The sequence below is a fragment of the Trachypithecus francoisi genome, unplaced genomic scaffold (assembly GCF_009764315.1).
Source record: "Trachypithecus francoisi isolate TF-2019V2 unplaced genomic scaffold, Tfra_2.0 Lachesis_group21, whole genome shotgun sequence".
Taxonomy (NCBI): domain Eukaryota; kingdom Metazoa; phylum Chordata; class Mammalia; order Primates; family Cercopithecidae; genus Trachypithecus; species Trachypithecus francoisi.
The window spans coordinates 2,594,733-2,606,436 of NW_022681467.1; the positions used below are offsets into that span (position 1 = coordinate 2,594,733).

The 11,704-nt window shown below is 48.9% G+C and overlaps 1 protein-coding gene across 1 annotated transcript; it reads left to right on the forward strand.

The window, feature by feature from the left end:
- The first annotated feature begins 1,127 nt into the window (after positions 1-1,127).
- On the forward strand, positions 1,128-4,962 carry LOC117068361 (cystatin-S-like). Its single transcript, XM_033185427.1, has 3 exons — positions 1,128-1,491; positions 3,390-3,503; positions 4,616-4,962. The coding sequence occupies exons 1-3, from the start codon at positions 1,171-1,173 to the stop codon at positions 4,697-4,699; spliced, it is 519 nt and encodes a 172-aa protein (XP_033041318.1). The 5' UTR covers positions 1,128-1,170; the 3' UTR covers positions 4,700-4,962.
- The last annotated feature ends 6,742 nt before the right edge of the window (positions 4,963-11,704 follow it).

The window sequence follows — 11,704 nt, forward strand, 5'->3', positions numbered from 1 at the left end:
GGAGCAGACATGCCCCACCCCACCTCAGGGCCTGTTCCACACTGCCTGGGGCTTCTCAACCTCTCCGGTCTCATAGAGACCTCCCTGACCAGGGTCCACTGGTCTCTCTCTAGCCCCTGTTCTATTTCACTTCCAACAGAGGGAGTACAACTCCCTAATCCTAATTGTTGATCATAACCTACCATCCCCTACACACACTGTGTAAGGAATGGACTGTGCAGCTCCATAATCACCAGCCACATGTGCCACGGGACACTTGAAGTGGGGTCAGTCCAAAGCGACTCCTGGGCTAAGTGTAAAAAATACACAGGGAATTTCAAAGATTTACAAAAAAAAAAAAAAACAAAAAACCACATAAACTATCTCATTAATAATTGTTCCCATTAGCTGGAGTAATCTTGTGGCTAGATTAGGTTAAGTAAATATTTTAAACATTACTTTCACCCATTTATTCTTATCTTTTAAAATGCATCTACGAGAAATTTTCAGTTGCTCATGGGGTCATGCCACATCTCTGTTGGGCAGCAGTTCTGCAATGTCACCTCTATGGTTCATCATCCAGGTTCCATTTTCAAGCCCTAGACCTCCTGGCACAGGGAGTAACTGGTGACAGGTTGCTTTACTGAATAATGAGTTATGAAAAGAGAACCCAGTGACCTTTTCCAAACAGGTTATTTCCCTTACATTTGGCAAAGAAATTCTCTATAGTAGGGTGTGGACAGGGTCTTCTGGAACCTTCAGAAATAATCTCCCTGCTCCAGAGATTCAGAGACTGTGACCAAGGGCTCCTGGATGCCACCTATACCTGAAGACCCCGGAAGGCCAAAGCCTGTAGTTTTCCCTTTTCTGAGCAAGCAGGAGGTCACATTGCTTTCATAGAGCAGTGTCAAAGGAGCAGTGTCACCTCTGTGGAGACGCCGGTGACTCAAGCTTGGGAGCACCAGAGAAGAGAGGCATGGCTCGGGGCGGCTATAGTGAGGACAGGAGTGGGGAGGAGGGGGATATGGAGGAGGAGGCCTGGGAGGGGCAGGGGGAACTTAGGCAGGGTGGGAGCTTGTGGTGGTGGGGGAGTGAAAAGAGAGATGGAGAAAGAGGGGATGGGCAGAAAGAGGAGGAGGAGTCAGGGGCGTGGCATGGAGGGGGTGGGGCTGGGCTGCCAAAGCAGGATAAATGCACAGCTGCCTGCTGGTCTGGGCTGCCCACCTCAGGCTCTCAGCCTCCTCTCCTGCAGCTCCAGCTCTGTGCTCTGCCTCTGAGGAGCCCATGGCCCAGCCTCTCTGCACCCTGCTGCTCCTGCTGGCCGCCCTGGCTGGGACCCAGGCCTGGAGCCCCAAGGAGGAGGATAGGGTGATCCCAGGTGGCATCTATGACGTAGACCCCAATGATGAGTGGGTACAGCGTGCCCTTCACTTCGCCATCAGTGAGTACAACAAGGCCACCGAAGATGAGTACTACAGACGTCCACTGCAGGTGCTGCGAGCCAGAGAGCAGGTGAGTGCTGCCACCACCCGAGAGGTCCTGAGTTCCAGCCTGGTTTGTCGCACAACTCCCAAGAGCATTCCCAGCAAATCAACATTGACACATTCGTGATCTATGTTCAGACTCTTTCAGCTTTCCCTGACTCTCCCCTGATGGCCTTCATGCCCTAGGATGCTCCGGGACCATGAGTGCAGGAGTTCAGCCCTGTCCTGTCCCCTCAGCCTCTTTTAACCTGCAGCAGCCGCTGTGTCTGTGACACGACCGTGCCATTTCCCAGGGTCCAGCAGGTGCAGGTGGAGACTGTGCTGACTCTGGCTGGGTTTGATGCTGCTCAGGATGAGACCCAGGCCATGAGGCTTATCCTTTTCCCTGAATCCTGTCCGCAGGGGCCACATGGGAACCTGGCTCCCTGTTCCACAGAGCCCTGCTTCCCTCCCCAAGTCGCGCCCCTGGGCACGACCCCTTAGGGCTAGCAGCCTTCACCCTCGGTTTGGCTGGCCACCCCCTACAGCCCAGGGCAGCTGAGTCCCTGCTGGGGTGGAGCTTGCCTGAGCCTGCCTCTACGAGTTGATGCAGAGTTAGACCTCAGCCAAATGAGGACAGCAGTCACTCAGCAGAGCATAGGATGGGGTCAGGTCGGGAGGGAACTTCGCAGGGCTACTGGGCCCAAGCTTGACATGCATCCCATGGCACGGCAGCAAACAGTGATACAGGCTTTGGAGCTCCTCAACCTCCTCTTGGAAATTCAAAGGAATCCAGACCAGCCTCCTTCTCCTGCAGCTGTCAGCTGGGGCCCTCACCCTGCACACAAGGTGCACTCCCTGGTATGGTGGTCCCTTCTGGCCTGCACCTCCCTTTCAAGCATGACAGTAACTTGGAGTGAAGCACAGGGCACTGCAGACCATCCGGTCTGGAAGCCTATTTTATACGTGGATAAACTGATACTCGAGGGATCACAGCAGTTCCTCCTGGTTCCAAGGGGCAATGTCTAGCATCCTGGTCTCAGAGTCCCTCATCCCAGGTTTCTCCACAGCTCTGCCACGTTGTGTCTGGGAGAGACCCCGTGCAGGGAAAGAGTTCAACTCTAGTCTGCAACTGTAAGACATGCAGGTGTGCTGCTGACTTTAGAAAAGTAGCTGGAATCTCACACCTAAAATGGTGGCATCCGGGAGGCCCCATTGACCCAAAGTATCTCTGTGTGTGAAGCACCTCATTTCCTACTCTTAAATGAAGGAATAAATCTAGGTTAAATGGAGGGAATGAGATTTTCAGAAGTTAGCTGAAATGTTGTCATCAGATGACAGCCTTCCTAGAAAAGATTCAGTGTTCCTTTGCTCCTGAGCCCCAGGTAGCAGAATTCAGTGAATCCTTTTATCCAGCACAGAGAAAACAAGTTTTTTTTTTTTTTTTTTTTTTTGAGACGGAGTCTCGCTCTGTCGCCCAGGCTGGAGTGCAGTGGCCAGATCTCAACTCACTGCAAGCTCCGCCTCCCGGGTTTACGCCATTCTCCTGCCTCAACCTCCTGAGTAGCTGGGACTACAGGCACCCGCCACCTCGTCCGGCTAGTTTTTTTTTTTTTTGTATTTCTTTTAGTAGAGACGGGGTTTCACCGTGTTAGCCAGGATGGTCTCGATCTCCTGACCTCGTGATCCGCTCATCTCGGCCTCCCAAAGTGCTGGGATTACAGGCTTGAGCAATCGCACCCGGCCAGAAAACAATGTTTAAGAGCAGGCATGAGGCCCAGCACACTGCCAGCTGACAGGAAGAGGGGGCTTGTGTGCCTTGTGGTGACATGTGGGCAGCTCACGAAGCCCCAAGCAAGTCCAGTGACTCAGCCACAGTGAAGTGCTATGTGTGCATGAAACTGATGGGGAGCGCTGTCCGTGCGTCCTGTTTTCTCGTGTGTGTAGGTCGTGGCCGGAACGAATTACTTCCTCGATGTAGAGTTGGGCCGAACCACATGTACCAAGTCCCAACCCAACTTGGACACCTGTGCCTTCCAAGAAGAGCCAGAACTGCAGGAGGTACGTTCCTGATGCGGGTCCCGGGCCAGTCATGCACTGCAGAGGGGTGTGTATGTGTCAGCCTCTGCCCTACCCATGTTTGGAAGGTGTGTGTGTGCAGGTGGGCATGTGGGGGCCATGTATGCATGGATGTGTACATGTTCATGTACTTGTGGGGGTGTGTGCATGCAGGTGTGCATTAGGAAAGGTGCATGTGTGTACACCCATGTGCCAGTGTGTGCAGGGAGGTGTAAGGGAGATGTGTGACCCTGTGTGGGTGTGTGGGAGCTGTATGGGGGTTTGTACATAGATCCAGGAGGATGAGGGGTCCAAGTGAGTTTACATAGTTGCCTATGTGTGTGCAGATGGGGTGGTGAGGGAGGGGGTGATGTATTTGATTTGCTAGGAAGGTTTTAGCCTGGGAATAGTTACTGAGAGGTCAACTCTGCCTTCTTTGGGGTGTTGCCTGTTGGACAGGAAGAAGCAGCTGCTGGGCTGGGTGCTGGGCAGGGAGAAGGGGCTCTGTCTAATCCCAGCCTCAGGCACCTGCACGCAGCCACAGCCACACTAAGCAGATTAGTGAGACCTAGAGGCCTGTTAGCTGCGTAGCCCTGGACCTGCCCCGCTCACCCAACACGAGCCTCTCCAAGGACCTGCTGGTTCTTGTGAGGTGTCCCCTCAGGGGAGAGCCGCCCTCCCCTTGTCACCCTTGCCCCGGCCCCAGCTCTTTGAGGGGGCGTTGGCCTGCCCTGGGCTCTTCCCTCTGGCCCCTCTGAGTGCTGGCCTGGGTGCTGAGGTGGAAGGAGCTGGGGGAGGCGAGTCGCCTCCCCCTGCCCTGCACCCTTGGGGCTCCCGAGGCCTTGCACGGGCTGCTCCTCACAGGGCTGTGCTGGGACAGGAACCCTACAGGCTGGGGTGAGGGCCCAATGCCACCTGGTGACTTGGAGCCTTGCGAGGGGCAATGGAACAGACACTATTCATTCTAGTTCGGTGCTCTGGGACTCAGCAGGGGTGGGTGTGGGCCCGGTGTCTCACCTCCATCCTCCTCACCCAGGCTCTGACATCTCATGCCTGGGCGTCTTCCCCTTTAACTGTAACCCACACTGATTAGCCCCCTCTCTTCCCTTTCGCAGAAACAGTTGTGCTCTTTCGAGATCAATGAAGTTCTCTGGGAGGACAGAATATCCCTGATGAATTCCAGGTGTCAAGACGCCTAGGGATCTGTGCCGGGCCAGTCAAACCAACCATCCCCTACTCCCACCCCCTGTAGTGCTCCCACCCCCGGACTGGTGGCCTCCACCCTGGGCGCAGTCTCCCCATGCGCCTGCGCCAAGAGAAAGACAGAGAAGGGAGCTGGAGGCCTTTGTTGCTCAGCAGGGGGCTCTGCCCTCCCTCCTTCCTTCTTGCTTCTAGCAGCCCTGGTACATGGTACACACAACCCCACCTCCTGCAATAAAACAGTAGCATCGGCTCCCTCTGAGTTCTTGGCTGTCTAGGGATGTGCACACAGGCAGGGTTTCCACAGTTCCTTTATGAAGCCTCCTTGTTCTGCTGGTGTGCAGATCAGAGGAGTACCTGGGAGCTGAAGCAGCCACAGCAAGGCTGTCATGGGAGCTGCTGCCTCTTTCGGAGACCTGAGCTTCAGAACAGGGAGAGAGCAGCCAGCAGCTGGGAACCCAGGGCTGCAGCTGCAGCAGCCCCTGGTGAGGGCACCAGGGAGAGGAGGGGGCCCAGGCTGCTGGCCTGGGAAGCTGGGCTGCTGCTTTGGTCTGAGCTCCTGGTCGGAGCAGGAAGAGGGGGCTGGCTGTGTCCACAGCCAGGGGCCAGGCCTCGGTGGAGCTCACCAGGCCGTAGATTCCGTCTGTGCTTGCAGAGTTGAGCAGACTCCAGGGACTGAGCTGCTCTCATCAAATCCCCTAGACACTAACTAGATAGTAATGGACATGTGGTTCTTTCCACAAGAAACTTTAGACCCCTACATGGAAACAAAGCCCAAAAGTGTGGGGGGGTGTGTGTGTGTGTGTAATTGATTGGGAAGAATGCCAACCAGATGAAAGATGGGCGTATCACCCAGAGAAAGCAGTGCCTGCTGTCATCGATCCTGGGAGGGTGTGCCCCAGCCTGGGAAGTTGTGTCCTAGGCTAGTAAGCTGTGCCTTAGAAGAGTTTTACATGTTCACATCCAGCCCCCCTTTTTCTGGACTTCGATTTAAAACAAGTACTCAGGTCAGCCTTCTTCATAGGGATGGAGAAGTTAAAACACAAATGGAAGTGACATGCAGTGGACACTCGTTTTTTTCAAAAAGGATGTTTTAATTAATAAATAACATCACCTTAGTGTCAAAACCATTCTTTAGAAAAATGGTTAGTTGCCCTCCAAAGAAAAGGCTACAGTCTTAAGACCCAGCCCACCCTGCATGGCCCTTCCCTTTGCTATTTCAGGGTAGAAGGGTGCAGCCCTCAGGGCAGGTGCCTCTGGGGAAGGGCTCTCAACTATCTTCCATGCTTAGAGCTGCGTTGACCAAAGGTGGCTGCCATGAACACTGAGGGAGAAATGACCAAGGGGAAACTGCTGGAACAGCCCTGCGGCCCGCACCCTATGTGCCGCACATAGAAAGCCAGGAGGAGGATGGTCTGGCAAGGAGAGTGGGGAGCATCTGCTTCATTTCCTCTCCACCCCCACGGGAGTTAAGCAAGGTTTTGGGTTGAAGAAGGTGAAGCAGCGCCCAGGAGGTCGTGAGCTGGGGAGATTGGAGTCTGGGCCTCACCCGGTGTCAGGGGGTGGGAGGTGCACACACACCGGTTCAGGCTTCTGTTGGAGGAGAGGGGCTGACAGCAGAGCAGCGGGTGCTCAGGAATGGTGGTCGGGGCGAAGTCTTCCCTGCATGGAGATCCTCATGGTTCTCTACCTGGTGAAGGGTCTATCTTGACATAAGCAATCACCGTCCAATGACACAATGAACAGGTGATTTCGTGTAAACCCGTAACTTTTCTGACATCTCTCTTCCTGGGGAAGTGGAGGGGGAAGTCTGGCTCTGTAGAAGGCTCCCTTCACCATCTCCCTGTGTGTCTGTTCCCTAGGAGGGGAGCAGGGAGCAGGGAGGCTTGAAGGTGAGCGTGTGGGTCTTGGTCTTCTGGAGCAAGCTGAGGGTCTGGGCACTTTCCAGAAGCTCCCGGGTTTTTGGAGTAAAGGAGGCTCCTGAGGGTCATGTTTTGGAAATATTGCACCCCTTCTAAGAGTTCCTTTAGAAAAAATAATTTCACAAATTCTTACTAAAAGACTAAAACCACTGAGGTCAGAAACTCCACCTTCAGCATAGACAAATCACTCTGGAAGGAGGGATAAGTCCATTGGAGGCCTGGGAAGCAGGAACCAGTGCAGTCATTCCTTAGGCAGGTGGTTTCTCAGCACTATGACCACAGGCAACTCAGGTTCGGTGAGGTCTAAGGCTTCCATAATGCAGAGGGTTATCTGCATGAAAAATAGCATAATATAACCAACTAGAAACTAAGCACAGAAGTTAGTGTTTATTTAAGAAGAGGAAATAAGTCACAACAAATTACTCATTTTAAAGTCCTGATAAATACTACAATCATCCCAAATTCCAGAAAAATAATATACATCCTAGTGCGATCAGTCACCACAACAGATTTTGCAGTCAACAGACTCAGGATTATCGGCTTGTAGCAAAAAGGGAATAAATTCACATCAAGAAACCTGTGATGACTCAAAAAACAATGGAAAGAGCTTATTGTAAGATTGTGGGGAGGGATTTTTGAGGCTGTAGTGATGGACTCAGAGCATGGCAGGCCTTCATGTAAAGCAGGCAGTGTCAAGTCTGGTCTGCAAAGTGGACCTGGATCCTGTGTCCTTAGAACCCATGAGGTCAGATGTGGAATGTTCCATCCAGAAACCCCTTCTCTGTAGTTCTGTATTTCTGTGTAAAGATGGACCCAGATCCTTCAAGCGGTGGGATGTCTTTCTCACTCATAAGCAAAGATTCTGACAGCCCTGACGCTAGAGAGCAAGATCTTCCATTGAGTCAGAAAGCAGCCGTCAGCCAAGGAAAAGGCTGTTTGACATTTCAAAGCTGCAGCTTGAGAGAAACATTGTTTCCTGCTCGTGATGTCATTGGCTTTGACCCCATCAGTCCATCCATCCACCCTGCAGATGGAAGGGCAGATTTGCCCTTCCTTAATTTGTGTTCTTTTTACTTGCTAACGTAATATTTTTATTAATTAACTACTTGACACAACAGTGTAAAAAGTTAATTCTATGTTTTCATACTCAACTATTGAGTCACTATTTGCTTCATCACATGACATTGGTTTTATAATAGAATTTTCTGTAAATATAGCAGAAGCATAAACCAGTCTTTCCACTAAGTTTGATCACTTTAAAATTCTGATAAATACTATAATCATCCAAAATTATGAAATACTACAATCAATCCTACTTGTGAAAATCATGGTTTATAACATTTTCTTTCCACTTCAAAACTCATATTGGTAATATTATGCAAATTTGTCTGATTGTTGTCTAATTTGGGAAAGCTTCCAGTTTTTTCATGTGAGTGCTAAGATTTTAGTACTTTCTAAATTTTCTTGACTTAAGATTAATGATCTTAAAGACTCTATTGACAATGCTCACTAAACGCAGCATTTCAAAACTCTGACTGTTGTAGTGGGCTTCAAAATGGTGCAAATGTGTAGCTATATACTATATTGATTACCTCCTGGAATGCACAGAAAGAAGAATTTCTTCAAGCCATCTTACTGTTGATCAATGTTTTGTGTCTGTGTTGTCTGGAGCTGTGAGATTTCATCAGGACAAGAGGAGGATGAAGGCCAAGTCTCATCCATTGGGTCTCGGGTCTGTGCCACCTTACAGGCATATATTCTTGCTGTGGGTAGTTTCACTACACAGATCTGCACCCTCCAAACGTGGAAAATCAAGAAATTCTATCTCATTAAATTCCCATAAAAAATAAAACTACTTAGGTCTCACTTGGGTAAAATTAAAAACAAAATAACATAAAATAAAAACAAACTGCATGGTGCACTTTGTACATACCATATTAGTGAGTACATTTTCATGAGGATAACCTATTTTCAGCATTCTTAAAGACAATAGATTCCAACCAAGTATGCCCTGTCCCATCAAACTAAGCTTCATAAGCAAAGAAGAAAAAAAATATTTTCCAGACAAGCAGTTACGGAGAAAATTTGTTACCACTAGACCAGTCTTAAGAGATGCTTAAGGGAGTTCTAAACATGGAAATAAGAGAACAATACCTACTGTTGCAAAAACACAGTTAAATATAGCTCAGAGATGCTATATAGCAACCACACAATACATACTACAAAGAAACCAGCTGCCAACTTCATGATAGGATCAAAAACTCACATACAAATATTAACCTTGAATAAGGCACAGTGGCTCAAGCCTGTAATCCCACCACTTTGGGAGGCCAAGGCAGATGGATCATGAGGTCAGGAGTTCGAGACCAGTCTGGTTAGCATGGTGAAACCCCAACTCAATTAAAAATATAAAAATTTAGCTAGGCATGGTGCTGTGCACCTGTAATACCAGCTACTTGGGAGGCTGAGGCAGGAGAAACACTTGAACCCAGGAGGCAGACATTGCATTGAGCTGAGATCATGCCACTGCACTCCATCCTGGGTGATAGAGTGACACTCTGTCTCAAACAAACAAACAAACAAAAATTAACCTTGACTATAAACAGCCTAAATACCCCACTTAAAAGGCACAGATTACAAGTTGTATTTAAAAACCCAGACCCATCCATCTGCTGTCTTCAAAAGATCCATCTCACACGTAAGGACACCCATGGTCTCAACATAAAGGGTTGTAGGGAGATCTATCACACAAATAGAAAACAGAAAAGGGAGAGGGTTGTTATTTTTACATCAGATGAAACAGACTTTAATCCCAAAACAGCAATTTAAAGAGGACAAAGAAGGGCATTACATGATGACAAAGGGTTCAATTACATAAGAAGACTTAATTATTCTTAAACATATAGGCACCCAACATTGCAGCTCCCAGATTCATAAACAACTATGCCCAGGCCTACAAAAATAATTAGCCACAGAATAATAATGGGGTACTTCAACGTCCCACTGGCAGTATTAGATAGATCATCAAGGTAGAAAACTAACAAAGAAATTGTGGATTTAAATTTGACACTTGACCAGTTGGACCTAATAGACATCTACAGAATACTCCACTCATCAACCACAGAACATACATTCTTCTCATGGGCCCACAGAGCACCCTCTAAGACAGACTACATGCTCTGCCATAAAGCAGGTCTCAATAAATTAAAAAAAAATAAAACCATACTAACTGTACTCTCAGACCACAGTGGAATAAAAATAGAAATCAATACCAAGAAGACAGAATGAAATAAAAATGGAAATCCATACCGAAGAGAGTTGCTGAAGCCACAATTTTTCCTGAGTGATAGGAACTATGACCAGGAATAGCTTTGCAGACTTGGACTTGCCTGTGGGTGTCATTTCTGGGTGCCCCAGCCTGCCCCCTTTGTCAGTTGGGAGGTATGTCCCACCAGTTTTGAGCTGCTGGTCTGAGTTGGGAGTGTGGGCCACAGCTCCCTTATCTTGCAAATAACTTGGCAAAGCAACACCACCCCCCCAGGTCCAAGCCTGGGCATATTTCCCAGCATTCAACACTTGTTGAAAGACCTTGTTGCAACAGCCATTTCTCCACTCTGCTGCAAATGTTTTGTTCCTCACTGAGGGACATATTTCCAGGCATTTGGCCCATCTGCTCACCTAGATTAAGATCCTGGGTCACCACTCCATTCTTGTGCAGACATCTTGGTGCAGAAGCACCCTCTTCACTCCACAACCAGGCATAATTTCAAGAATTCAGTGCACCCCTCACCTGTTGCCTTTCCCTTCTAATGTGGAGATCTTAGTGCGTCTGTACTTTTCTACTCCACTCCAGGGTATAGTTCCAAGCATTCAGCACACCTGCTCTACTGCACTGGAACCCTGAATCACTTCTCTTGTCCTGTACAGAAATCTTGGTACAGTAGTGTCCCCTCTGTCATGCTCGGGGATATTTCCAGGCATACTGAGTACCCACTTACCTGGAATAAGAACCTGAGCTGCCCCTCCCTTCTCATGCAGACATCTTGGTGCAGCAGCACCTTCTCTACTCCATGCTGTGCATGTACCCAGGCATTTGGAGAACCTTCTCACCTGGATTAGGAGCCTCAGCCACCCCTCCCTTCAGGTGCATAGGTCTTGATACAGCAGCACCCACTGTGCTCCATGCCTGGACATATCTTCAGGCATGTGGAGTACTCACTTTTCTAGATTGGGAGGGTAGCGCTGACCCCTGCCTTTCCAGGCAGAGAACACTGGGCAGCAGAGGATTATCCCCTCCATACCCAGGCACATCTCTGGATGTTTGCAGCTGCCTCTTTATCTGCCCTCAGAGCTAGTGTTTGAGCCTACCACTGGTGGACATGTAGGCATGTCTGCATTCTCTGGCCCCCGCCAGCTTGATTCCTCAGTCCAGGACTGTACAGGGAGCTCACACCACTGTGCATTCGCAACACAGCCCATTGCCTGAGGCAGCAGAAAGCATCTCACCATTAACAAAAATCAAGTATATGCCCCATCTGCATCAGCCTTAGCTAGTTCTTATCCATAAGCACCACCCACTGGCTTCGAAAATAAATGACACAATCTAATAGAAAATCTGCTGACAGAAATGTGTAGCACTGGAGAATGAGATAAGCTTCCAGAGACCTCAGCCATACTGGACTTGTAGGAGGCAATGAACCCACTCATTCATCCCTACACCACTACTACAACCAACATCTAAGAAAGTCACCATACAAAGACTATGTATAACCAAGGAGCATACACAGAACCTTTGACTGTGAAAGCTCCCTGAACCAAAGTTGAACCCTACACAGCACACATTACACACATTCTCAAGGGAGAAAAGGAAAAAACAAAAACATCCCTTCCAAATGAAAGTAAATTTAAAAATTAGAAACAGAGATAGCTTTTGCAGATGAGAAGGAACCAGAGAAAAAATTTCAAAAGTATGGAAAAGTGGAGTATAACAATACCTCAAAAGGACCACACTAACTCTCCATCAATGGGTCTTCATGAAAATAATTTTTTGAAATACCTGATAAAGAATTTAAAACACTGATT

Coding starts and splice junctions, on each gene's coding strand:
- LOC117068361 (XM_033185427.1), top strand. CDS start 1,171: ATGCACAGCTGCCTGCTGGTCTGGGCTGCCCACCTCAGGCTCTCAGCC. Junction 1,492..3,389: donor TGCTGCGAGCCAGAGAGCAG/GTGAGTGCTGCC, acceptor TCGTGTGTGTAG/GTCGTGGCCGGAACGAATTA. Junction 3,504..4,615: donor AAGAGCCAGAACTGCAGGAG/GTACGTTCCTGA, acceptor TCCCTTTCGCAG/AAACAGTTGTGCTCTTTCGA.